The 27,988-nt window shown below is 39.7% G+C and overlaps 3 protein-coding genes and 1 long non-coding RNA gene across 5 annotated transcripts; 3 read left to right on the top strand and 1 right to left on the bottom strand.

Annotated features, from left to right (window-relative positions):
* Nucleotides 1–64: 64 nt before the first annotated feature.
* Nucleotides 65–15,344, top strand: LOC120573018. Its single transcript, XR_005641592.1, has 4 exons — nucleotides 65–85; nucleotides 5,068–5,163; nucleotides 7,007–7,102; nucleotides 14,636–15,344. It is a non-coding gene; the product is annotated as an uncharacterized LOC120573018 (long non-coding RNA).
* A 4,867-nt stretch (nucleotides 15,345–20,211) lies between these two features.
* LOC120572618 lies at nucleotides 20,212–22,140 on the bottom strand. Its single transcript, XM_039821939.1, has 3 exons — nucleotides 21,691–22,140; nucleotides 21,062–21,160; nucleotides 20,212–20,877 (listed from the first exon to the last, which is right to left on the bottom strand). Exons 1-3 carry the CDS (start codon nucleotides 22,078–22,080, stop codon nucleotides 20,212–20,214), a joined length of 1,155 nt encoding a protein of 384 aa, XP_039677873.1. The 5' UTR covers nucleotides 22,081–22,140.
* Nucleotides 22,081–24,758, top strand: LOC120572617. Its single transcript, XM_039821938.1, has 6 exons — nucleotides 22,081–22,611; nucleotides 22,798–22,882; nucleotides 23,431–23,549; nucleotides 23,652–24,065; nucleotides 24,156–24,372; nucleotides 24,574–24,758. The coding sequence occupies exons 2-6, from the start codon at nucleotides 22,843–22,845 to the stop codon at nucleotides 24,756–24,758; spliced, it is 975 nt and encodes a 324-aa protein (XP_039677872.1). The 5' UTR covers nucleotides 22,081–22,611; nucleotides 22,798–22,842.
* Nucleotides 24,759–25,237: 479 nt separating this feature from the next.
* On the top strand, nucleotides 25,238–26,906 carry LOC120572860. Of its 2 annotated transcripts, none has more exons than XM_039822368.1 (4): nucleotides 25,238–25,444; nucleotides 25,552–25,705; nucleotides 25,785–25,894; nucleotides 26,407–26,906. In XM_039822368.1, exons 1-4 carry the CDS (start codon nucleotides 25,247–25,249, stop codon nucleotides 26,506–26,508), a joined length of 564 nt encoding a protein of 187 aa, XP_039678302.1. In that variant the 5' UTR covers nucleotides 25,238–25,246; the 3' UTR covers nucleotides 26,509–26,906. The 2 variants fall into 2 exon arrangements, with proteins under 2 accessions (XP_039678302.1, XP_039678301.1); XM_039822367.1 differs by having other exon boundaries at nucleotides 26,403–26,906.
* Nucleotides 26,907–27,988: the final 1,082 nt, after the last annotated feature.

Here is a 27,988-nt window from a genome sequence, read left to right as displayed (position 1 = left end):
GAAGTAGAAGCTGGAGATGATGACGTCACATACAGTGATGTCACCATATCACGAAACCTGCAGCAGCCAATCAGGCGGAACAGAGGTAAAGATGTTTTTATTGAGTTTCAGAAGAAAACTGTGCGTGTTCTTGTTTGTCCTGAGAGGATGTTTTGGGAAAAGAACATTTTATAAAATAGGGATATTTTAACAGTCACATTGTAAGGTCTATTTTAGTAGATAATAGCGTGTGTTGTGCAGGTTATGCATAAACTATATTATGACCCTGCACACCCTGGAGGGTTAGGTGGCGTACATAAGCTTCGCAATTCCGTCAAAGAATGTACCGGTTTGTCTCCAACGATCCCCATGGTTAAAAAGTTTCTGTTGAGTCAGGACGCTTATACTCTACACGCTCCTCCATTGAAACATTTTGCAAGAAACCGGGTGATGGTTAATGGTAACGATAAACAATTTCAGATGGATTTGGTCGATATGTCTGAATATTCTGCGGAAAATGATAATGTGTGTTATTTATTGACATGTATTGATGTGTTTTCTAAATAAGCATGGGCAATATGTCTTAAAAACCAATCTGGCCCTGTTGTCACAAATGCCTTTATAGAAATACTGTGTCAAGGCCGCATACCTCTGAAACTTCAAACAGACAAAGGACTCAATATAAAATTCATAATTCCACATCGAACGAGACAAAAGCAAGTGTGGTGGAACGCTTCAATCGCACTTTCAAAACCAGGTAAAGATGTTTTTAATTGATTTTCAGAAGAAAACTGTATGTGTTGTTGGTTTATGTTCTTGAGAGGACATTTGGGGAAAAACACATTTTATAAAATAAGGATATTTTAACAGTCACACTGTAAGGTCTATTTTAGTAGATAATAGGTTGTGTTGTGCTTGTCACGAGAGTCTGGGTGTTTGTTACCCTGTGGTTAACACGTCTAACACCGCTAACAGCTCTAACAGCTCTGTGGTCGTTCAGTTTCCTGTTTCTCATAGCAACCCTTCAGCTGAGTCTGGTTCTGTTCACGCTTCACTGCAGGACTGTTAATAAAACAAAGATTATATATATAAACTATGCATTTGCAGATGTACATACCTTTTTATATTATGGTCAATAGATTAAAAGTAAGGCAATATGTTCATGTAAACAGTATAATACTGTTGTTAAGGAAACCTCAGGAGCAGCATGACTAAGATTCACATACGTGAAGAAGGTTCTGGAGACTTTGATGACTTACACAGAAGCATTTAATCAACTCTGGATCAAGGAGAATCAGGAAAACAGTCCAGTTAAACCACGTTAAAGTGTAATGCCCAACTATGAGGGTCTGGGAGTCTCTAGACCTCGTTCTGACCTTTTCAAATCTGATCGGAGTGATCTGATCACTAGTAGACAGCTCTAGGTGTGTGTGTTCTCACCTGGCAGCAGAATCTTTCTCCAAATGCTTCCTGATGGATCTCACTTCCCCGCTCTATGCAAATAAACACGCACATAATTTCCGTTTAAGCACACATAGACATCAAAAAGGGCTTGAGCAGCTTCCTTTCATCTTCCTACAGAGAAAGTCTCCTTTTAAATAAATGAATATAGGCATTTATATCCATGACAGCTTTCCTGTCAAACAAATATAGTTATTGAATAAAAAATGTAAATATCAGGTTGGGAGATTTCTGAGTTCCAATGCTGGCTGGCCTCCCTCTCCCCCTCTCTCTTCCTCTCTCTCTTTCTCCCTTTCTCTTTCCCTCTCTCTCTCTCTCTCTCTCTCTCTCTCTCTCTCTCTCTCTCTCTTTCCCTTCATCTCTCTGTCTCTCTCTCTAATAATAATTTTGATCAATACATTAATGTCTTTAGGTAATTCAGTATTCTGGCTGGCAGGTTATCTTGCTCGTGAAACAAAAATTATCTTAACAATTTGTTTTAATCATGCCTGCTGCAAACAAGACAATGCCAAACAAAGAAAGGGGGATTCAGAAGGAAGTAGGAGGAGCGCCAGGAAACAGCCAAGAGCAAATCTTAATGCATTTTTAACACCATGGTACCAGCAGCAACACACAGAAGACACAACTCAGCCGTTGAAAGTGTTAAGGTCCCACACACCGAGACGATAATCGGCTGTTGGACAGTCTGGCGAGGTCGGGGACTCGAGTGTTCGGTATGTCTCGGCCTTTAGGCCTCCACCGGAGAGAGCAGCAGAGATCTCATGAGCAACAACTGAAAGACAGAACAAGGCTTTAGAAGCTGACAAACCTGACACAGATGATCAGAAATTAGAATTAAAGTGATATATTGCCATGTGCAAAATAAAGTATTGTTAAAATTATGTCCCTCTCCCTGGTGCAGTCAGTTCTTCTAAATATATAATTTACTGAAACTAGTAGCATAGAAAGCATGCCTGCTCTTGTGATGAACCTAGTGAATACTAAAGACCAAGGTCTCTGTGTGAACAGGTTATTATGTAGTAATGTGTTGAGTATTAAACAGTTGGGAGTGTAGAGGGAATTAAAATAAATGGCTAAGGAGGTTTGAGTTGTGTTAATATATTTACCATGCTGTTTAAAAAAGGGTTAGGGTTAGATAAATATATAATTATTTATTAATCATTTGCCCTTAATTTCTCCGGGAACCATCACCTTATTGTGGTGGAGAGGTCTGTATGTCCCTATGAACCTGAGGGCTGTGTTGTCTGGAGCTTTGTGCTCCTGGTAGGGTCTCCCAAGGCGGTGAGGGGCCAGACAAAGAATGGTTCAAAAAACCTTATGAGCCAATGAGGAAGCGGTAACGTTACCCTGCTCGGAGGAAACCCGGGGCCCCCGTCTGGAGCCAGGCCCAGATGGAGGGCTCGTCAGCGAGCGTCTGGTGGCCGGGTTTGCCACGGAGCCCGGCCTCACAAGCCCCTGACAAGCCCCCTGCTGAGCGCCGCTACGTTGGAGTTTACCCCGGTGGATGAGAGGGCTGCCTCCCTATGCCTGCCCGTTGGGGGGTGGGGACTGTGACTATTGTTTGTGCATATGCACCAAACAAGAGTTCGGAGTATTCGGCCGTCGTGGAGACCCTGAGTGGAGTCCTGCCTGGGGCTCCAGTGGGGGACTCCATTGTTCTGCTGGGGGACTTCAACGCGCACGTGGGCAATGACGGAGACACATGGAGAGGTGTGATTGGGAGGAACGGCCTCCCTGATCTAAACCAGAGTGGTTGTTTGTTGTTGGACTTCTGTGCTAGTCATGGATTGTCTATAACAAACACCATGTTCGAACATAGGGATGCTCATAAGTGTACTTAGTACCAGAGCTTCCTAGGCCAAAGGTCAATGATCGATTATATAATCATTTCATCTGATCTGAGGCCCTATGTTTTGGACACTTGGGTGAAGAGAGGGGCAGAGCTGTCAACCGATCACCATCTGGTGGTGAGTTGGGTCAGGGGGTGCCAATTACAGGGGTATCACACTTCTCAGCCTCCCTGGTAAAGTCTACTCCAAGGTGCTTGAAAGGAGGGTTCGGCCAATAGTCGAACCTCAGATTGAAGAGGAACAATGTGTATTCCGTCCTGGTCGTGGAACAATGGACCAGATCTTCACTCTCGCAAGGATCCTGGATGGAGCCTGGGAGTGTGCCCATCCGGTCTACATGTGTTTTGTGGATCTGGAGAAGGCGTATGACCGGGTCCCCCTGGAGATGCTGTGGGAGGTGCTATGGGGTATGGGGTGAGGGGGTCTCTTCTCAGGGCCATCCAATCTCTGTACGACCAAAGTGAGAGGTGTGTCCGGGTTCTCGGCAGTAAGTCGGACTCGTTTCAGGTGAGGGTTGGCCTCCACCAGGGCTGCGCTTTGTCACCAATCCTGTTTGTAATATTTATGGACAGGATATCAAGGCGTAGTCGGGGTGGGGAGGGGTTGCAGTTCGGTGGGCTGGGGATCTCATTGCTGCTCTTTGCAGATGATGTGGTCCTGATGGCATCATAGGCCTGTGAGCTTCAGCACTCACTGGATCGGTTCGCAGCCGAGTGTGAAGCGGTTGGGATGAGAATCAGCACCTCTAAATCTGAGGCCATGGTTCTCAGCAGGAAACCAATGGAGTGCCTACTCCAGGTAGGGAATGAGTCCTTACCCCAAGTGAAGGAGTTTAAGTACCTTGGGGTCTTGTTTGCGAGTGAGGGGACAATAGAGCGGGAGATTGGTCGGAGAATCAGCGCAGCGGGTGCGGTATTACATTCAATCTATCGCACCGTTGTGACGAAAAGAGAGCTGAGCCAGAAGGCAAAGCTCTCGATATTCCGGTCAGTTTTCGTTCCTACCCTTACCTACGGTCATGAAAGCTGGGTCATGACCGAAAGAACGAGATCCAGGGTACAAGCGGCCGAAATGGGTTTCCTCAGGAGGGTGGCTGGCATCTCCCTTAGAGATAAGGTGAGAAGCTCAGTCATCCGTGAGGAGCTTGGAGTAGAGACACTGCTCCTTTGCGTTGAAAGGAGCCAGTTGAGGTGGTTCGGGCATCTGGTAAGGATGCCCCATGGACGCCTCCCTAGGGAAGTGTTCTAGGCATGTCCAGCTGGGAGGAGGCCTCGGGGAAGACCCAGGACTAGGTTGAGGGATTATATCTCCAACCTGGCCTGGTAACACCTCGGGATCCCCCAGTCAGAGCTGGTTAATGTGGCTCGGGAAAGGGAAGTTTGGGGTCCCCTGCTGGAGCTGCTCCCCCCGCAACCCGATACCGGATAAGCAGACGAAGATGTATGGATTGATCCCGACTTGCTCTGACGTCACACACACGTGGGCAACGATAATCTCATGAGATCAAGGCGGGCACAGTTCTGAGACACAGGCAGCGCAGTTGCTTTTCACAGACTGCAAGACCCAGGCGGACCCAGGGCATGCTGGGAAACACCGGCCTCTCGGCTGATCTAACAGCTGATTGGTTCAGAATTGACTCAACATGATGACGTTTTTAAACTTTTTATTCATTTTTAATGCTAAAATGTATCAACTATTAAGTCCTTTTCTAATACTATGGAAAATAGTATTATTGATTGTAGTAAAAGTTAAATAATCAATGTAATTTCTTTTCCAGAGAGTGATCCTGCTACAATCTACTCCAGAGTGAGAACCGAAGACGTCTGTTATGGACAAATAGTGATCAAAGACAAGAAGACAAACAGGAAGAGAGGTACCTCTTCTATGGCTCCATCACTAGAATTGAACTTGAAACAGGGATGCTGCCTGTCCCCGACTCTGTTCAACATTTATATAAATGAATTGGCAAAAATTCTGGAACTTTCTACATCCCCTGGTATCACTCTGGGAGATACTGACATCAAATGTTTGTTATATGCTGATGGTGTAGTCCTGCTGTCCCCTACAAAAAAGGCCTACAACAACACCTGGATCTCCTGCACAGTTTCTGTCAGACCTGGGCTCTGACTGTCAACCTAAACAAACCAAAATACAGATTTTCCAGAAAAGATCTGGGAATTACAGTAAACATAAATAATGAAAATAAATACAGATCAATTAGAACATGTGAAAAACTACACATAGTTAGGTCTAAATATTATCAGGTAGTTTTCAAATTGGTGTGAATGAGGTGAGAGACAAATCAAGAACAGCATTTTATGCAATTAAAAGAAAAATCAAAAGACATTCTAATAAAAATTTGGTTAAAAATATTTAAATTAGTCATAGAACCCATCGCTCTATATTGCAGCGAAATATGGGGCCGCTCAGTAGACATTTAAAATTTACTGACTGGGACAATCACCCAATTGAGAAATTCCATGTAGAATTTTGTAGAAACCTTCTACACCTACCAAGATACATCCCAAATAACGCCTGCCGAGCAGAGCTAGGCCAACATCCCCTCCAAATTACAATTGAAAAAAGATCCATCAAATTCTACAACCACTTGAAAACAAGCGACCCCCATAGTTTCCATTACAAAGCACTACAATACCAAGAGAGAAACATAGAGAAAAGTCCCCTCAGTCAGCTAGCCCTGTCCATCAGCTCCTTCACCTCACAAACCCCTAGAGCCTCAGGACACCCCCCTCAGCTCCCTCACTTCACAGCCTCCAGAACCTCAGGACACCCCCAAACCATCCGGCCCAACCAAATCATCTGCAGACAACAACAGAAATACATGACCTATTGGAAAGACTCCTAAACATCAAAGCAAAATGGATTGTTACCTAGCCCTAAACCGAGAGTACACGTTAGCTGAATACTTGAGCACCATATGACAGAAAGACTCTGAGCAGGTACAGGCTGAGTGGACACAGTCTGGCTGTGGAAACCGGCTGCCACAGAGAGACCTGGGCCTGTTTCACAAAAGCAGAATATATAAATCCAGGATAACCGATAAAGCGAGGCTTGACCTAGTCTAATCTGTGCAGCCTTGCTGCGTTTCACGAAGGCCAAGCCAGGCTGAGGAGGATCGACTAGGCCGAACCAGGATGAAGTAATTCAGATAGATGCACGTCCACAGCTTTCCTCAAAAGACCTCAAGGTCGATCACAGATTTACTGATGCCAAAATGGAGAATACGCATTGTACATACTTTATACAAAGTGAGCAGCTTCTTGTGGAAGTATGATGACGTGAAACACATTATTTGTACAAAAAGAAAAGGAATACGGCCGCTGTAATGAAACAGCGAGAGAAAGCGACGATCACGGACCGACTGAATGCATAAGCAGCCTAAATATATACATTAACTGACCACTGCTCTGAATTGAAGCCATCATAATCATACCATTCAAGGATTAGGCTACTAATCATTTGAACAAATTAACAGTTGTACTCTTTGACTTAAAAGTAAGTATGTAATATAGCATATAACATGCACAACAAAGATATATAACACAATAAAGGAAAGGGGAAAGCCAAAAAGCATAATATGAGCTCTCTAAAAGTAATACTGATTTCAGTAGGAGTTTAAATAATCAGTATACTTTTTGCATAATTAGTAAATATAATGTACAGTCCTGATATTAATAATGATATGTCTTTTCCAGAGAGTGATCGTACTGCAATCTACTCCGGAGTGAGAACAACAGACGTCAGTTACGGACAAATAGCGATCAAAGACAAGAAGACAAGAAGGAAGAGAGGTAAGTCTGCTCTTCTATGTCTCCGTCACTAGAAACATAACACAAGTGTATATATGTTCATGCTGATGAAGGGACATGTCCCCCAAAACAACAGTGACTACGTTTACATGCAGAGTATTCAGTTTTACAGAAAATAATCAATATTCTGAATAAGCTGTTGACAAAGGAATGAAAATGAATACTTCACTAATATTCCTGTTTACATACATTACAGGCCAAAAGTTTGGACACACCTTCTCATTCAATGTGTTTCCTTTTTATTTTCATGACTATTTACATTGTAGATTCTCACTGAAGGCATCAAAACTATGAATGAACACATATGGAATTATGTACTTAACAAAAAAGTGTGAAATAACTGAAAACATGTCTTATATTTTAGATTCTTCAAAGTAGCAACCCTTTGCTTTTGCTGATAACTCTGCAAACCCTTGGTGTTCTCTCAATGAGCTTCATGAGGTAGTCACCTGAAATTGTTTTCACTTCACCGGTGTGCTTTGTCAGGGTTAATTAGTGGAATTTTTTCCCTTATTAATAAAAAAGCAAAGGGTGGCTACTTTGAAGAATCTAAAATATAAGACATGTTTTCAGTTATTTCACACTTTGTTGTAATAATAATCACTACATATGTGTCATTCATAGTTTTGATGCCTTCAGTGAGAATCTACAATGTAAATAGTCATGAAAATAAAGAAACACATTGAATGAGAAGGTGTGTCCAAACTTTTGACCGGTACTGTACAGCTGTTAAAAAACAGGATATTTTAACAAAGTGTTCCAGTGGTGGAGGACTTATTGGAGCGTATAAACACAGCTTCGCTCTTTCATTCCTTCAACCAGCTTCTAGATAAGGTCGGCTCATGTCCAAAAACCTGTTGATATCCACAGGGTTCGAATTATGATTTCATCTTTGTAGAGGTCTCTTTAAAAGAAAAACGTAGCCTATGAGCAGGCGCGTGTGTAGATAAATAAATAAATAGCCTACCACTGCACTTCATTCATTTGAGTTCAACGTTTATTGATACAGGAGTAGAGAAATTACAATAATAAACCACCTTATCTCACCCTGTTGATTTTGACCAGTTCTTCTTCTAAAAGGTTTAACATTTGCGAGCTCTAAAAATTATATTGTACTCCTGTGGTGGTGGTGAAGTACATACACAACAATGCTGCAATCACGATATGCGCCTAGCAGTAGCATACGCCTAATGCGTTCTTTTGGAAAACATGTTTCTTTTAGGCTGTTTATTTACATAAATATGTCTCGATATATTGAAGGAAAAAGTGTTTTATTTGTTATTTAAATAATGGTGCTGATGATTTTTAGAGACCCCCACTGGTGTAATATTTTACTGCTTTCATGGGAGCTCATCCTCTCTCTATGGGAGCTCAGCTCCCACTGACTCCCACGTAATTCGAACCCTGGATATCCAAGTATTTGATGTTTACAGGTAGCTGTGTTTCTCCTTTTCTTTAGGCCATGCATCTCTTGATGACGGAGTCCATTTTTAATCTTGGACTTTCACTGCACGTCGAATAGTTCTGGCCTCTGCTCTGAACTTGTTGAACATTAACCCTTACTTGGATAAAGACCATTTATTTGACAGACATTGTTGAATAATTCCTTTCATGATTTAGCAACTTATGGCTAATATAGGTCACTGAGTGTTCCCACCAACACCTGTTCCCAAAGCGTTGGCATGAACAGCGAACGTGTCCCACAGGTCTAGCGTACTCTGGACTGGCTCAGAGTTTTTTGTCATCTGGTGCACAGGGGCTTCAAGGGTACCAGCGTGAGGGATAAAACACAGATTACAGCCCATAAGTCCCAGACCACGGCTACTTTTAAACATTAAACTTGCACAGGCTTTTGAATATGAGCCGACCTTTTCTAGAAGCTGGTTGAAGGAATGAAAGAGGGACGCTGTATTCACACGCTCCAACAAGTCCTCCACCGCTGGAAGACTTTGAAAAAGTCCTATTTTACACGGCTGCATGAAAACGGGAATATTAGTAAAATATTCACTTACATTAGCCATGTAAACAGCCTTGTCAAAATGTTCTTTAGGAATAAGGGCAAAAACTGGAACATTTTGTATATGTAAACAGATTCAATTATGTGTTTTAAACAACAATGTGTGGCCAGAGGAAGAAGATATATCAGGCTTTGATATACACACAATACTTGTTAGATACCTTTGCTGTTGTTTTGAGTCTGAACATGAAAGTTATTGACAAAACAAAACATGTAAAATAACATCGGACTAATACTTAAAGGCGACATCAGACTAATAGGAATATTCATCCTGTCTCAAAGTAAGATTTAAGTTTGGATATAGAAGAGGAGACAGACTCAGCAGACCAAAGATGCTTTGTTTTCTCCGTCTCAAACTGACCTTTAATACAAAATAGCATAATGTTTTCCACTCTGAGTGTGAAACCACAGCAGCACCTTCCTCTTGTTGATACCAGTAAACTGACACTGGTGAGGTTTCTGTCTACCGTGTCTGCGAGCAGCTTTGTGGTCGCCCAGTTTCCCGTTTAAGAAAAAGGCCCTCTGCCCTGCTCTTCCTTTGTTCACAGCAGGTCTAAAACCTGCAGACATAAAGGCCATAGTAACTGTAATAATAATTCTACATTAACAATAATCTTACAGCAGTATAAATATTATTATAATCAGAGAGAGATCCAGCTGCAGTCTCCTCAGCAGGGAGAGGAGCAGAAGACGTCAGTAATGGACAAATAGTGATCAAATCAAACAGGACCAGAGGTACAGCTGCTCTTTATTTCTCAACTTTGATCTGAGCCAGTTTCCAGTCTTTATGCTAAGCTAAGCTAAGCTAACCACTGCCAGCTCTGTACTGAACATACAGAAAATACAACTGATAATCACCCCCTCTCACTCTCAGAAAGAAAGAGAATTAAAGCTGCAAGCAGCGATGACGGGCCCTCGCTTCTTGCCCCGGGGGGTACTGGCAAATGCAACATCACATGTAGACCACACATTCTAAGTTTCATATAAATCACAAAACCTTTGCCAAGATAGAACCGTTCATGTTTCCACACCCACCTACAGGAAGTTGTTCCTCCATAACTTGCGATATTTTGGCTATCAAAATTTTTTTGATAACCTTACCCAGTCGCGTCAACCGAATCCAATATCCAAGTTTTTGTGCAGATTGGACTCACGGCCCAGGAGGAGTTAGACAAAGTATGTTTCCCATATATCGCGATGTGAATAATTAATAAAAAAAATTCTAACAGCGCCATCTAATGGCCAATGCACTCTAAATTTGGCTTGGATGCTCAAACCCCTATACGGAAGAACTTTGTCATATTTGGTGTCAATCGGGAATAAATCTTGTTAAGATACGCAACTTCCTGTTTCGACAGCCCCCTGCAGGAAGTTGGTCCTCTGTAACTTGCGCATTGTGTTAGCTATCAAAATTCTTTTGATATATTTTTGTCATGAGGGTCCACCGAATCTACGTGACATTTTTGTGCAGATGGGGACTACGCCGCTAGGAGGAGTTTAAAAAAGTAGATTTCGCTCAAAGCAAATTAGCTAATTAATTAAAAAAAAATAAAACAGCGCCATCTAAAGGCCAATTGACGACATATTTGGCAAACAGCCTCATTGGCACATCAGGAACAACTTTCTTAAGTTTTGTGTCCATTGGAATAGCCGTTGGCAAGATATAACCACTCCTGTTTCCACTCCCACCTACAGGAAGTTGGTCCTCCATAACTTGCGCATTGTTTTAGCTATCAATATTCTTTTGATTACTTTTTGTCACAAGGGTCCTCCGAGTGTATATGCAAGTTTTCGTGCCGATCGGACTCACGTCCCAGGAGTAGTTAGACAAAATAGGCTTCCCATATGTCAATTTTTGATGATTAAATAAAAAAAACAGCGCCATCTAATGGCCGATTGCAGCCAACTTTGGCACAGTTGCTAAACCGGCCAGGAGGAACATCCTTGTCAAGTTTCGGGGCAATCGGAATAATTGTTGTCAAGATAACGCAACTTCCTGTTTAGACAGTAAGTTGCTATAACATGCGCATTTTTTGAACTATCAAAATTCTCTGGATAACTTTTCATTATGAGGGTAAACAGATACTTCCTGCAATGATTCAAGAAGATTGAAGTCACGGCCTAGGACGAGTTTGAAAGAATGTAAAACACCTGAAAAATGCATAATTAAAAATGGCCGCCTTCCGTTTGGGCGGAGCTAATGAATGTAAATGGGAAATATGTCTGCAATGATTAGAGCAATATGGGTATTAAATCTGGTGAAGATCGGAGCAACTATGTCCAAGTTAAGGCCTTCTACGCATTAGGGGGCGCTATGGAGCCCGCTTACAGATATGGGCCAAATTGCTGTACAGTCTCGCAATGCCCCCAGGTGTTTATGTGGGTGCCAATTTTTGTGAGTTTTCGTATATATTGAGGCCGTCAAAAATGTGCCCAAGGGCTAAAACCAATTAGGGGGCACTATAGAGCAACCGTACCACTTCCAAGCATAAATGTGAATTCAGATGAAAGAGTTTATTATTCTGCACATGGCTGCAAAAGTTTGAGAGTTTTCGTGCATCCTAAAGTCCTCAAACAAGTGTTCGTATAATGAAGATTTTTACACGAAAACCAAGATTTTGAAAAAATTTTAATTTTGTAATTTTTTCTAAAAATAGCTCAATGGAGTTCAAGATGAGACCTATGTTCCCTCAAAAGTTGGTATATTAACTTCTTACTTTTTCCGGAATTAAGGCGCACGTTAGGGGGCGCTATGGAGCCCCCTGGCAACACCCGAGGCCAAGCACTACAGAACTTTGCAATTTTCACCAGTTGTGACAGGTGTGCAAATTTTTGTGAGTTTTCGTGCATGCTAACGCCCTCAAAAATGCGACAAAGGACTCGGAAAAATAATAATCTGATGAAAAACAATAGGTTCCTTAGCACATTCAGTGCAAGGCACCGTTGGGGCCTTGCACTTTCGTGCTCGGGCCCTAATAAGTTGATTACAAAAGGACAAAAAAACTGACTAGGTTTAACTGCACATAATATTAATTTTTTGGGGCTTTTATTCTGAAAAAGACAATATTCTGACTAATCCGTTTACATGGCTACTACAAATGTAAATGGACTGCATTTATATAGTGCTTTTCTAGACTACTCAAAGCACTTTTACACAGCACTACAGGCACCATTCACACACACACACACACACACACACACACACACACACACACACACACACACACACACACACACACACACACACACACACACACACACGTGGCTGAGGTGGTCATACAAGGTGCCACCTGCACATCAGATAAACATTCACACACATTCACACAGGGATGTCACAATACCAAACATCTAGTAACTGGTGCCGGTACCACCAAGAGCCTGGCATCACCACACAGCCAGCGTACGGTAACGTCTTCCCTGACTTCACCTGGAACTCCCAGACAGCCATCATGCTTAGTTACGTCTGTTCTTATGACATCCATATTTACACACCAATGGTTCAACATCTGGAGCAAGACAGGGTCCAGTGTCTGGACCAAGGACACTTCTAAGCACCGATCTTCTGTCTTGTAGACGACAGTTCTACCACCTGAGCCACAGCCGCCTTGAATAACATAAAGCACCAATATTAACAGGCAGGAGGCCATGTCTCGCAATTGAGACACAGATTCTGAATGTGCTGTATACATGTCCAAAGACTGCTTCTAAAACCTGAATAATACCTACATATCACATGTCTTCATCGAAAAATACTATATTCAGAAAAAAGCCTTATTCTGAAAACCCAAATAGAATATGATGTTTACATGACATTACAATAGTGTAATATATACATTGTTTACATATATATCTCCACACGGTCTTTTAAAATGAGTCTTGCAGTCTCTGTCTCTTTTGTTTGTCCGTTATCAAAAACATGTTTGAACTTGCCGCCAAAATAAAAGCAGGACGTTTGTTGATTTTCCTCATGTTATTTAATGTATTTCAATTAAGTATTTTAACTTCCTTCTACTTTTTACTTATCTTCTACATTTCTGAGAAAAAATATTGTACATTTTACTTTTACTATTCTGTTTTACCTTTGAGATCAAACAGCACTAATGTGATTTGAAATGTATGCATAATATTTCCTCGACTTGTTCATGCACAGGGGCCTCATTTGTAAAACTGTGTGTAGGTTCTATTCTGAACGATTTCGTGTGCCAAAAAGTCAGAATGTTTGTACACAAAAAGATTTTTTCTGATTTATAAAACCTTGCGGTGCACACCGGTACACGCTCTTCTCGTTAGAAATACGGACGTGCGTTACCTTATGCGGTCGAGCATATGCACGAGCCTCACACTCCTCCCAAAGTCGTCCCATATTTGTCCTAATAAGTTCCATGTTAATTAATCAATGAATATTCCAGCCTTGTAAAGAAGCCCTTGATGAACAATCACGAAACGGAAAAATGGGAAAAAAACACGATTCAGTGATTGTGAGATCAATGTGCTCCTAACAGAGGACATCGAAACAAAATCCTGTTTGGAGGCCTTAACCCTTGTGTAATGTTACACAGCCTTAATACTTAACAGATTTAGCTCAATTACCAATGATACATACATAATTTATGGTTCATATTTGCCATTTACCCCTGTGAGATCACATTTATGATCATATGATCAATTTTGTTTTTTGTGAGAAAACAAGTAAATTCAATTATTAAAAAGGTAAAAACAAAATAGATACAAGATTTTTGATAATTATTGGTGCTTATTTCTTAGAACTTAATCAGAACAGGTGAAATTAAATACACTCGGGTCCAGCAGACCCGAACACATCATATATAATAGTTATGTGTTGGTGGGTGTACCGTGTGCAGTCATTGAAAATAAGTTATTTCTTACGTTCTTCACAGATAATGAGTTTGAGTTAGAAGAAATAATAAATAGCATCATTTTTCTTTTAGCAAACATTGAAAACTGTTCCCACAGACCTGAACACCATACAAGGGTTAAATAGATTTATTTGTTGGATATAAATATCCATTTTTATAATTCATGGATAGACCTTATTGAGTGTTACGGAAACTAAATTAAAATGTAGAGTGTGCTCATGCAAGGCTCACATGCAGGCTGTGCACTATGCATCCAGAGTACTTTATACATGTTATATTTTATGTTACCATCAGAATTCACAAAAACAGTCTACAAAACCTTGGGAGCGTTACGCATGATCATACGCATGGTCAAAAGGTTGCGGAAAACGGCACATTTTTACGCATGGAAATTCATTTCACCCTTCTTCACGTAACTTTTTCTTGCGTAACAGGTTTTATGAATGAGGCCCCTGGACTATGACCTTTAACCTGCGATGGTCTGTGGGCTTAAAGAAAACTACTGCGCTTATCTAAATGTATGAAGAGAGCCAAACCAGTCACTATTGAGAAACACTGATTGTCTGCTGATGGAGTTTGTCTCCAACAGTTTCTCATATTGTTTGCACTGTTTGTGATCAGAGCCTCCAGCAGATCCAGAGGTCCTCTACTCCTCACTGAGGAAGACCTGAACACCATCACACCAGTCCAACCAGTGGAGTCCAGCTGGCCAATCACTGGTCCCCAGAGACCCTCACATCTACATCTGTATAGCCCCGGTGTATTTGTCGGAGATTTTAAACCTTTGAAAGCACAAAAAGGTCAGTCCGTTCATCCAATCAAATGGCTTTAGAAGTCGCAAGGTAGAGGTACAAACTGTGGGGGGGGGGGGGAAATCACTCTTTTGCAGTTGCTGACTCGAGACTTTGGAACAAGTTAACACCTGACATTCAGACGATTACAGACGTTCTTTTGAAATCCAAACTTAAAACTTCTTTATTTAGAATGGCTTTTAATGCACAGTAGCCTTGCGGCATTATCTCTTTATTTCTCCTGTTTCTATGCAACGGTTTCAGATTGTACTGTATTCTATGTTTTACTCTTTTTATTGTACGGTATGTTGTTTTATTTTTGGTCCTTCGAGCACTTTGGATACCTGTTGGTTGCTGTAAAGCACTTTATGAATAAATGTTGAAGAACAACTCATATTTTAAGCATGTTTGCATTCTTTAGATGTGTTTTGTTCAAACAAATGCTTTTTATTTAAGTCATAGATTTGTTCCTCTGTAAGCGTTCATTACGTTGCACAACAACCAACAAATATCTACTGAACAGAGTCTAATTATAACAACTATTTGAAATGTATGAATGTAATATATACAATATTTATATTGTATTTATGAGCTTGTTTCTGTGCAGGATCAATAAAGTTTGGTGTCAGCGGTTTTGGTTCTGTGGGTTTCTGTTCAGCACAGAGAACAGAAAACAGGCTATAAACAGCTGCAACATCCACCAGCGGTTGGAAAACTTTACACCTACAGAGCAGAGGGTCTGAGGTTTGATTCTGTAGTCAGTGAACATTCAGTCAAATGTCTTAAGTTTAAAAGTCACAGAAACCATCAGGTTCTGTTTTTCAGCTCATGATTACAGTCTGATGATCTTTAATGAGCAGATATACAGGATGATGCTCTTCCACACCAGACATATTCACAGTTACACTCAGACTGCTTTACATTTTTCAAAACATACAAGCCATCAGACGACGTGACACAGCCAGGTCACCCATCCTTACTATTTTCCCTCTTGCACATATTTTTGTATTAAAACTAAGTTTTAATAACCTCTGGGCAGTAACTGCACATTCCTGCACAAATGTACACTTTGAAAGCACACACTATACTTACGTAGTCTTACATTTTTCTATAAGATGCTGATTGTAAAACTCTCTCTGGATGAGAGCATCATATCAACTGAGTCAGACAGCCAGCAGGTGGCAGCACAGCACCTTCTCTTTCTTTACACATGCTCAGTTCAGCAGGGAACAGCTCCAACACAGTCTCACTCGCTACTCGTCAAATGTATGACGCATGGTCAAGGAACCCTGGCGTCAAGTTTCAACGAAAGAGGTGTACCCTTGACGTTATTTTTCGATGAGGGGGTCCTTCAGATAGACATTCATGTTATTCACTTACCGTCAAATACCGACGAAAGAAAAAACGAATCCGCGGAAAACTCGGGAAGTGATGTAGTACGTCCCGCTCAGCGGATACAAAGGTAAAAATCAAGCCATTTCACGGCAGACAGCAGAAAGAGGAGCCGAACACGTCCCCCCACCCACCCCGGAAGAACTACAAGTGCTCAAGCTCTGTAACAGCTTCTGTGGCGTTTCTTATGGGAGTTGTAGTTTTAAAGTATATTGGTATATTTCTCAAGTAGAAGTTGGCAGTGTATAATTTTGGATACACCCTGGGTTTTTTGGGATGTCATCAGATTTTAAAAATTGAATCGTTAAATAGGTGAAAATAGCTTATTACCATATTTGACAGTGCTTACATTAGGTAAAATTTGGTGACCATATCTCCATGATAGCTAACGTCCAGAGCTTTCTAGAACAGCTGGTCTTATGTGTGTAGTACCTTCTATAACAGCTGGTCTTATGTGTGTAGCACCTTCTATAACAGCTGGTCTTATGTGTGTAGCACCTTCTGTTGCTAAATGACAAGCCTTCAAACATGGACTGGGTTCAAGGTTCAAGGAGTAATGTATCCTCTCCAGACTGACATATCTTACTCTCCAGAATGAGACCTTTCCAACGATGTGATTGCTATAGTCTTACGACAACGCTTTAATTTTTACACATCATGGTGACCACTTTGCAGGTGATAGCCTACTTTTTTGTCCCCAGAGGGATTTCTGCCTTGAGTTCAAATGCTTCACACATAACACTTGACATATTGTTTTATCATACAGCTGACATATATTACAATATAAAACAACATGAACAAAGTGATATGTAGTCAGACTGAAGCACATCACACAGCAACAATCTATTGCTCATCTTTCACAAACAGTGACAAGAGCAACACAACCATGCTTCATATCATGAAGCTATTGCAAACCCGCAATCTCAAGCAACATTATTGAAAGTCTTAATTGAGGTAGGTCCAAATTAGGCCTATAGTTTAGAAATGTTAAGTTTACCCATATCTTCTGCCAGAGGATAAGAGCTCATACTTGGCATGGAGAATAAAGATAGATCAGACCATATTATGTGTGCTTGCCTGGAGAGACTGGTTTCTATTCTTCTACACAACCTTCATGACAGTAATAATAAAAAAAAAATTTCATATTAATATGCTCTGTAATGCAGGATTGTATAACATAAACCATCTGATTCACAGTGGGTGTCTGCTCTAAATGATAACACACACTTTCTACACAATCTCAGCTTTTCTTAGACATGAGTAGGGGGGGCGCCAAGGAAAAAAGGTTGGGAACCACTGCTCTGACCCATGTCATGACCCTTTTCTCAGCTTGTGAAATGGTTGAATGAGATGTGTGAGTTTTGTCTTTGTGCAGTAGGCTGAGGTAGAAGTGTGCTAAAAATGCCAAAACACATGTTGTATATGTACACATACCCAAACAAAGCTATATACATCTTACCCTGTGAACAAAAACCTCAGCAACAATCTGCTTATCCTTTTAATTTCCTGAAAATGCTTCCTAAAACTAGTCCCTTCTTAATTTTGAAAAGGTAGTCTTTATTAAAGGCTACAAAGGTTAGGATGGCTACAAGCTGTAACCACGGTGATTGATATGAGGATCATCTTCTGAATATGATAATTAATGTTAGGCCTACCATAAATTGATATTTCAAAAAAGTAATTTATTTAAAACAACTAATAATGCAGTGTGATGTTAAATCAAACTAAGTCCCACACATAAATATACTCATGTGTTTCCCCTTTAGTCTTTGCTATTAATATTAATCAACTGCCAAATTAGAAAATTGCGTTTTTAAATAACTATGCATGGAAAATAAAACAAAAAAATGCTTCTCTTTGTATATAGTTTATTGTTTTTCACAACAGTACAATTCAAAACAAATGCAAATTAGTCAAAAAGCCATTAGGCTGTATTTCTAAACACTCAACTGTAGGTTTTTTATATAGTATATATAAGGCAAATCAAAGTGCTAAACATAAAACACCATTTTTTTATTATTAGTATTTTATTGAGTAAATTCTCACATACAACGTGCACACTACAAATTATTTGGTTCTTACCAAGATAAAAAAACTTAGATTTAGAAGTGTTAGATAATTTATCTTGTTTTAAGAGTGAATTTCTTATTTTAAGTGTTCAACTTTACACTATAATCTTAAATCAAGCACAATCTTATCTTTTTTGTCTCAAATAGGCAGGAAATCTTAAAATGTGGTAAATAACTGTTAAAATAAGATATAGTACATATCTCCCCCAAATTCTCATCAAAATAAATCTTGTTTTAAGATTCAGTAACAAACTCAAGTTGCTTGATTCAAGAGTCACACAAAAAGCATCTGAAACAAACAGTTTATTATTGCTCTGACTTCAAGTATGTTCCGACAATGTGAAAGATAAATTATACAACCTTCACCACAACTCATCAACTCATACAATCCATGGAATGTTTTGATGACCAATGTTTCTTAACAAAACAAGCACAAGAAACAAAACAGGAAACTCGATCAATGTATCCCTTATCGTTCCTCCATATTAATGTCTACTTCTGTGGGCAATAATATCACAAAGACTATATTTTATTGGCACAAATGTATGTTCCTTGAAACTAACTGAAAAATAAGAAATACAGTCAATGAGTTCATGTACATATTCTGTAGCCTGGGCAACATTGGGAACTGCCACCTCATATGCCAGCAATTCTGGACTCAAATTCAGTGTCTCATAACGCTGGTACTCAAAAGCAACATAAGAGGAATCAATCACAAAGATATCTTTTATCAGTCCGAACACTGGGAAAGCACCATCTACATCTACAATAATCATAGATTTTCCACTAATGTACTTATTGCCATTGAGGATGTACCATTTCACTGAGACAACAGATTGCATGATCTCTATCCCTAAAAAATCTTTGACTTTTCTCTTAACATAATCAATATTTTTGACAGCTGAGACAGGCCCGATTCTCTTTCACTAGCAAAATTGGATGCTCAATGCCTATTTCATTTTGACAACATTCTAGTAACTGATTGTGGTTGGCAAGCGATTTACAGACATTTTTGAAATTTAACTTAGAAGCCCACTGCTTAAAATAACTGTGCTTAGCTTCAAATCGCATACACATACTTCTAATTAAAGGACCAAGAGATATGATTTGGCTAGGTAGATGTAGCATGTAATGCTGCTTGGGTATTACATTGGCTTCAGAAAAAAGTTCTTTGAACTGATGCAGATGTTGCTCAATCATCCGTCTTAGCCGTAATACAGTTTCTAAAGAAATAACAGGAGCAAGGACAATTTGAACAATCTCAATTAACTTCAGAGTAAATTTGACATACTCATTGTGCATATCATTCAAAATAAAAGGTAGTATTTTTACAAGTATTAACATTTGTCCACATGACTGTTTTAATTTATTGTCATTAGCGCAGCTAAAGTGCTGACACTAATAGGACATGGTTTATCTCGTATATCTAAAGGTGAGTAAGGAAAATTTAGAATAGCTGAGTTAATCTCATCTAATTCTATCTGTCCTGACAGAATCAGGTTTTTTAATACAAGCTTTATCTCCATTGGTGCAACGCCTTCAAAAATTACATGCATTATATCCTGTGGCGTTTGTTTGATCAGGTCAAATGCTGGAACATCAACTAGTCTGCTTCTTCTGTTAATCCCGTAAGTCGTTTTGAGGGATGCTTTCAATGTTTCTGTGCTTGCTTTGTCTATTTCAAGACACTGCCTGATGTGCTTGTCCAAAGTTCTTTCAGCAAACCTATTCTCCTCAAAAATACGTTGCATATCCTCAAAGGAGCATTCACAATGCCTACATTTGCTATAAGCAAAACCAACACCTTGTTTAAACCCAGCAAGCTCATGTTGGGCAAGTGTGTCTCCACATATGGCTATCACAGCACCAAATAACTCAATTTCACCATTTGGGGTGTCAATCCTAACACCATTGTAAAGAAGTGTCAGATCTTTTAAGATTCTTTTTAGTATAACATCAACACCCCACTGGGAAATATCGTTTGCCTGGCAATAGCAAGAAGTCTTATTGCAGCCAACTTCGACCTAAATTTTGGATCAATATTCCCTAAACTATAATAAAACATCAGTAATTTATTTGCAGAGGCATGTGGGCCTAAAGGGTTACATATTTCAATTTCATCAGTGTAAAGTAATATTTGCAATGCATTTGGCCTTTGAGAATATAATGGATGGGATGTAAAAAGGGCTCCATCAGTAAAATCATACAAGAATCCCTCTCTACTTTTTTGTGGTAAAGTGTTCAACATGGTGAAGATTCTGGGATTGGTCAGTAACTGCTTGAGACTTTGAATAAGTGGTACATAGTAAAAACTTTTGCTTCTTAAGGCCATGACCCTTGAAAGACCACGCTTTACCCAACAAATCTTCTGGGACACTACAACTTCCTCTGGGTTGACTGGATTGAATAGTTCTCTGATGGTTTTATTCTGTCCATATGCTGTGGTTGAGAATGGATCCATGAATGTATCAAATGAAGCCAAAGCCTCATCTTGGAGCTGAGCAGTTGTCTCTGGATTCTCTTCAAACACCCTTCTGATTCTCTCCTTTAGCGTGTCAAGGAGAGCGGCTTGGTACTGTTGCACCCCTGAGATGACACTGTTGACAGTTCTCTGTGAAAATATTTAAAATTTTAATTATTTCTACACCCATATAATTATTCCTAACAGGCCAATAGTTTACATTCAAATATTGAAAGGAATTAATTATATTTTAATAAATATTGTTTCAAGGAATTATTCACAAATATGATATGAATAGTACCATTAAAGCAGTTGCCCATCAAGACAAATGTACCTGTGACAAGTGGCACTGTTCCCGGACACTGATGGTGAATGCTGCTGCAGATCTGGCAATATCAGGTCTGGTTCTGGATGTCCCAGCAACAGCTTCTTCCTTTAGAAAATGAGAAGTATACATATTTGTAAGAGTAAGTAGATGGACAGTCAGGACTGTTATTGATTTGACCTGTTTGACGAACACAAGAGGGGAAAAACTTAATTTTAATCCCACATTCACTTCACTGGTCTAGGTCCTGAGCAGCTCGTCTATATTCAAGGTAAGAGGAAGCATTGTTAAAATTATATTAACATGTTTTCGATCGGATAGCTCCAGCTATGTGCAGAGCGCACATCATGTATCGAGTTGGACAGGTATTGCAATTATTGTTGCCTGTTTCGCATTACGGAGATAAGTAACTTAGCTAGCATTCACTGGAGACAATAATATGAAAGAGAAAGTGTACATATATACTATTTACGTGCACACTCGCAGTGTGGATTCAAGGAGGCCACGCTTTGATTATGCAATTATATGTAGGAAAAAAGTAATAAAACACTTTACACAGGTCAGCATCACACAAAGAGCAAACTAATTGGCATGATAAGACCTCAGAGGTCAAAATAAATTGAATTGTGGAAACTTACGGACTCAAGGCGGCCGACAGCGTCAGGCTGTGGTGACGGTTCAGGTAGAGAGGCAGCAGGTGGGACACAGCTGGCCACACTGCTGGCCGCTGCAGGAGTGCTACAGCTGGCAAAAACTGAAACACCAAATGTTTCCTGTCCCAAAGACCGAGATGAAGGCGTCGTACTCCATCCACTTGGTGGGCATCCAGTCCTCAAATACTGAAGGTGCGTCCGTTTAATGTGGCGAAAGAAAGAGTTGAAAACTCTAAAGTCCTGTTCACATCCGTCAATACCACAGTAAACCCAAAAATCCTGGCTGCGACTGTGACTTGCATTAATGTGGCTAAGGAGTACTTTAAGAGTTAAAGCAACAAAGACGACACATATCATACACCTCCACGCCGCCATGATGAACCGTTTGCGCGCGCGATGTTGTTGTCGCGGGCGCGATAATACTAATCCCACTATGGCCACGCCAAGACCCGCCCTTCAATAGCATTTATTGGCCAGGCGTCCAGGAGAATGCTAGGTAACGTTACCTCATTTGTAGAGGTCCTATCCCCTGACCAATCAGCCTTAACCACTCGAGGTGAAATGCCTAACCCCAACCAATCGAGCTGCTTTGTAGGGCGGGACTTGGCTTGGCCATAGTTCTATGCGTCGCGGGCTAATGAAGGTGGATGGTGAGGTGGGCACTCATGCAATAATTTGTATTTATTATTTTAATACTACATTTCTCCAATTATATATGCGACTTCACTAATTTTAAAATGGTAAATGTTTTATTTTAAAAATATTTTCATGTTTACATACGATATTTTCTGCGCATCCTCAATTCATGTCCTCCATCGGACCCACCTCAATGACGTTAGTGATTTCGGTTCTCCGCTTGAGTAACGTTAACAGGCGTGTTATTTTGTGAAAGAACAGCGGCTCAAGGTCAGTAAACTTTATTGAATTGTTAAATATTACTTGCCAAAATCATATTGGTTATTGCTGTGATAGTTATCGTTTTTCAAACGTCGTCCACCTGGGTATTTGCTAAGCAAGCTAGCTGATGTTAGCTGTAACGTGCACTTTTGCATGCTAGCTAACGAGCTCTGTTTGGCTGTGGGTTTTTGCCAGGTACGGTACCGACTGTTAATACTTCCGGGAGCTGATGAATCCAGGATGGATATTTTTGACGATGTCACTCTATCGGTATTGGAGGGTAAGTCACGAATAAAGTTTATATTTGATGTATTTATGCTATTTATATATTCACTGCTGTACAAATAAAGCTTCTAATTATTACTATTTATATATTAGAGTGCACATTATTAGCTGAATACATTATTTGAAATTCAAAATTTTTTTGCTTGCTGGATTTTTCCTTAACCTTCATTTGCTGAACGAATTAAATTTCAAACATGCTTAGGATGAAAAACTATACATAAGATTCAGAATTATAAAGCAAAATATATGGTTGTGAAATAGAAATCCCACATTTAAGATAAAACCCCTTGTCATAAAAAAGTTAAGTTTACTTTGTTACAGAATAATAATATAATAATAACAGAATAAATATGTCTGTATTGAGTTTTTCTAATGATGTGTTTTGGATTATAGAAATAATAATAAAAACTGACAGCTAAAGAAAATCCAGTTAGTAATTTTGCAATTCATTATCTGATTTGTTGAGGCACCTCTTTATGTTGCTTGGTACTGTAGCTTGCCATTGCTTAATTTAAAGATAGGTATTTGTCATGTATCTTTCAGCGGCCAGTGTTGATGAGGAGGCTTTGAAAGGCCTTAGCCGGGATGACCTGAGGGATCTTTTTCCTGGCCCTGAACATTTTTTCAGAAGAAAGAAACTTTGGGATTTCATCAGTCAAAATGTAAACACAAATTGGAATAAGTAAAAATGAGTAAAGTCTGAATTGTACCATATTTTTAATGGTCCTAATGCATTTTATTTTCATTCTACATATTCCTAATAGTGTGAAAATACCACGGACCAAGATGCCAGCACTTGTAGTGGAAGTGGGATTATGCCCTCAACTAGTGCCATGCCACCATGCCAGCCTCAAGCCTCAACCCCCATATCTTCTGAGAAAACAATGAAAATGCCAGACCCTCCAGAGTATGTGGTGTACACAGATTCTGAGTTAGAAATGGTGCGTAGCCAGTACTTTGCATTGCTCTGCAATGGAAAGGAAAAGAACTACAAGATGTCAAAGGAGCTATGTTGCAGACTTGTAAGGAACACAATCACCAGCATGGTTGCAATCCTGCGTGCTAGTCCCATGGGGAGAGAAGTAAGATACCCCTCCAAATTGGAAATGAGAGCCATGTCACAGAAGATTGTCGACTATTACCCTATGTTACGTGATGCTGATCCAAATATGCCATATGTAAGTAATATTTTTTTTATTTATCTAAACCAAAACTGTGGGCAGGTCAGCAACAAGACAAACAACTTATCTAGCATTCTTTTACTACAGCTGACCATCTACACCAAAATGTACAAGCGACTCCAAAATATGAGATCCCCAAGGAAGAGGCAGGGCTCCGTACCACAAAGAGGAGTGGCCAAGACAGCTCTCTTCAGTGCAGACAACCAAGACATGGAGACAGATTGGACAGACACAAGCAACTCAAGTGATAATACTATACTTCTTGAGAGCAATGATGACATCAGCGAGGACAACTCCAGTGCAGGTGTGCAAATTCAGGGCAAAAAAATGAAAGGGTGCTGTCGTACAACTTGTTTTTGTTTAATCATGTAATGAAACTATAGTTGTCCACATTTGTTAAACCAGAGTTCATGGCTAGGCATGCACTGTGTTTATATCTGCCTGTTTTTGCTTGTCATCATGCTTTTAATTGTATTAAGAATGTTTTCATTATTTCCCAAAAAAGCATCCCCACTACAACTACCCTCCTCTGTGCCAAGGAAGCCAAAGAGTGGGACCAAAACCTTACTGCTGCCACCTGAATCAGCCTCAGGCTCCTCACCCAGGACTGTGATCGCTTTACCAACCACACCTGCAAAGGATGTTGTTGGTAAGTCCACCTCAGCACATCTCTCAGCCTGTTATCCATAATGGATAATGGTTTTCAGAGTGGCAAATCAGAGTCAAAACTTTTGGAGATTCAATTTAAATTATTTATCAATTATTTCCTAAGATTGTGGATGTTGATGAACACACTTTTTTTCAGACATGAATCAATCAACCCACTTTGTTGATATTGATTTGATTTGGGTCAGCAATTAATTAACGATGAAGCATTTCAAACATTCATGTATAGTTTTGTTTGTTTTAAATAACTAATTAGTGACTAGTTCAATCATTACATATCATTTGTTCAATCAGTACATATATATATACTTATTTTATTTCCTTTCCTCTGTTTTTCCCCCACTATTCAAACATAAACTTCTAAACATTTTTTACTGCTACTGTAAGTTTACCAAAAAAATCGGGCATTGTATTTTAACCATGCTTTATTTCCCCTGTGTTGTTGTTGAAGTGTTTACATTGAAATGTCTCAGCTCTGTTTTTTATTTACAGTCCGCCAGGACAATCTGAAGATGCAGGCTAGGCACTACAGAACCTTGAGCAACATGTACAATAAGCCCAATGCAAAACCCAATCACAACGATGTTGCTCAACTTTTGGACCTTGAGTTTGAGGCCAGACGGGCTTTTATTGATGCAGATGTTACAAGGGAAGAAGACCGACCTGCAAAAATCTTTGAGGCATATCCATGCTTCAAAGATGTTCGAAATGTATGTGTTTTTTTACTACCCACACTTGAATTACTGTCTATCTATCTGTATTCTAAATGTACAATGCATTGTGAATGGTTGAATAACTGTGCACAATGCTGTCTTAGGCAATGGATGAGCTGCGGCGCATAGTAGGTGGCACCAACAGCAGATATGTCGAGGAAGTCAAAGGAAGATGGGCAGACTTTTGTGCCAAGGTACAGTTCTATGGTGTGTGGAAGAAAGCCCTGAAACCCCCTTTCCCTTTGGATGTCCGTGGAGGTAAGTTGCTGTTTCATATGCAAATGTGTTGTTATTTATACCATATTCAGACCATTCAGTTCATCTTTCTATTCTTTAGTGGAGTTCACACTCGCCCTCTTCAATGCACTCCCATCCCTTTTCCCCTCACCAACTTCACCACCAAAGAAGCTTGGAAATAGCTGTGAGGCACTTCTTCATATCCTGAAGGTAAGAACATTTTTGTGTTGATTCCTTACTGTCCTCTTTGGTGTCTTATGTTCTCACATTGTTGTGCATGTTCAGATTTACAGTAACAATTCACCCTAAGTTCCCAATCACAGATATGACCTAATTTATGCAAAAAGGGGAAAACAGAAGTGCCTCTAGTGTCCCTCAAATGGTGTGTATAGAAAGGAATACCAAGAAGTGTTTTAAAACCTTTGATTAATTAATCCATTCATTCATTCCAGAAAAAATAAAAATATACCACCTTGCATCAGGTTGTATCAGTTTTTAATCCATTCTAAATTCCTACACCTTGATCAGTCAAACAAATGTTTTTAAAGCACATGTTCCCCGCCCCATTGTAAAGTAATTCATATTTATTTCTTCCAGTCTGATCATAAATCAGTATGAGTTTTTAAACGTGAATTTAATTTAAGAGTGTTCAAGTCACTGGTTGCAACCTGGTCATTTAATCTAAAAACTACACATTGGTCTTTTTATTCTGTTCCAGTCAGGCGAAGACCCTGGCCTGTACCTGGAGAAGCGTCCTCTCTCCTCCCCAGTTCTGCTTTCTGATGGATCAACCACCATCGTGGCTGTGGGTAACGTACCCGTGACCACCCTCCCGCAGGAAGATTTCTCAGATGGGATGTTGGTGTTAATGGCATACTACTACACTTTGCACTTAACCTATCCAAAATGTGTTGCAACACTCCTCTCTGTTATTCAAACAGAGGTAATTGGTGACACAATCCACGATCAAGATGCCACTAGTGCATACAAGAAAGCAATGGCTGATTGGAAATCTTTCATTGAGAAGTAGCTGAATGTCGAGGAGTATTTTGTCCTGTCAGTTGTTCTTGTTATTGTTAGTTGTGCCTACAATAGTTTTATGTATTCCGAAAGCTTATTACAGTGTCCCTTAGTTATTTGCCTAAATTACTCAGGGGTTCCAGTACTAGGGCTGCTCCCGATTAGTCGACTAATCAGTCGTTTTGGTCTTAGTCAACTTAGATTTCTTTAGTCCATTAGTCATGTTTTATGCTTTTTTCATGCTGAATGACTTATTTCCAAGAAATGTACGAGCACATCTCTGGTAAACACAAGAATTAAGGGTTGACATTTGACCTAACAGATATCACTGTGAAACCTACTTTGATTACTTTCATTAAGGCAGTTATTTGTTGTATTACACGTTTTCTGAAATGTTGTTTAAATATGCAAAGGAGGCATTATCTTATTCAATATATGCATCATTTTGCATTACGCTTTTCGGAGAAACTCAGATTTACAGTCTTTATTGTAAAGATTGATTGTAAAGATGCATAGCAACCCTGACACTGCTGATGATGTTAAGTGTTAAATAAATGTTGACAGCGCTTATAAGCCATTCTGGTTGTGATTTCTGTACCATTAAGATGTATATTCTAAAAATAAGGACAGGCTTTAGGTTTTAAGATGAAGTTAGCCTTGTTTCAAGATAAAACAGATTGCATTAAGACAGAGCTTAGTCATTCTTCACTAATACTGAGTATTCTTTTTCTAAATTGAATGTTTGTTTTTTTTACTAATTTTCAGCTACATTTGTTAAAAGTAAGAAAAATAAATATGTAATTGCTTATATTTAGTATATTTCACTTATTTTGAGGCTGTATAAAGTTAAAATTTAAGTGATCTCATCTTAAAACCAGAATTTTAGAGTTATATTTAGTGTATTTTACTTATTTTGGGGCTGTAAAAAGTAAAATCTTAAGTAATCTGATCTTATAACCAGCATTTTCGGCTTATTTTAAGCCTTCCAAATAACTCTGTAGACATGCTTATTTCTAGATTTAACAATCTTAATTCAAGAAATCTTGTCAAGTGAAATTATCTTGCTGCATGGACAGATAATTTCACTTGTTTTGAGTACCTTTTCCCTCAGATTTAGTGTTTTTATCTTGTTTTTAGACACCCCTTTTTTGCAGTGCAACATTCTCCGTGCATTCATGGACATCGGAAAAACGTTTTTCCGAGTGAAAACGTCACCATTCACGTAACGTCCTGTGGGAATCAGAGGAGGGAAACTGGAGCTGGATTTTGATAACAGAGTTCCCC

This window comes from Perca fluviatilis, chromosome 14 (genome assembly GCF_010015445.1).
Source record: "Perca fluviatilis chromosome 14, GENO_Pfluv_1.0, whole genome shotgun sequence".
Taxonomy (NCBI): Eukaryota; Metazoa; Chordata; class Actinopteri; order Perciformes; family Percidae; genus Perca; species Perca fluviatilis.
The sequence above is the reverse complement of the archived record's forward strand: the minus strand, read 5'-3'. Positions and strand labels throughout refer to the sequence as shown.

What these genes read in the sequence shown, in the direction of transcription:
- LOC120572617 (XM_039821938.1), top strand. Translation starts at nt 22,843, where the DNA reads ATGGATATTTTTGACGATGTCACTCTATCGGTATTGGAGG. An exon ending in GGGATTTCATCAGTCAAAAT is followed by an intron (nt 23,550 to 23,651) that starts GTAAACACAAAT and finishes TATTCCTAATAG; the next exon opens with TGTGAAAATACCACGGACCA. An exon ending in CGAGGACAACTCCAGTGCAG is followed by an intron (nt 24,373 to 24,573) that starts GTGTGCAAATTC and finishes TTCCCAAAAAAG; the next exon opens with CATCCCCACTACAACTACCC.
- LOC120572618 (XM_039821939.1), bottom strand. Translation starts at nt 22,080, where the DNA reads ATGGCGGCGTGGAGGTGTATGATATGTGTCGTCTTTGTTGCTTTAACT. An exon ending in CTGTCGGCCGCCTTGAGTCC is followed by an intron (nt 21,161 to 21,690) that starts GTAAGTTTCCAC and finishes CATTTTCTAAAG; the next exon opens with GAAGAAGCTGTTGCTGGGAC. An exon ending in AACAGTGCCACTTGTCACAG is followed by an intron (nt 20,878 to 21,061) that starts GTACATTTGTCT and finishes ATATTTTCACAG; the next exon opens with AGAACTGTCAACAGTGTCAT.
- LOC120572860 (XM_039822367.1), top strand. Translation starts at nt 25,247, where the DNA reads ATGCAGGCTAGGCACTACAGAACCTTGAGCAACATGTACAATAAGCCC. An exon ending in GCTTCAAAGATGTTCGAAAT is followed by an intron (nt 25,445 to 25,551) that starts GTATGTGTTTTT and finishes ATGCTGTCTTAG; the next exon opens with GCAATGGATGAGCTGCGGCG. An exon ending in CACTTCTTCATATCCTGAAG is followed by an intron (nt 25,895 to 26,402) that starts GTAAGAACATTT and finishes ATTCTGTTCCAG; the next exon opens with TCAGGCGAAGACCCTGGCCT.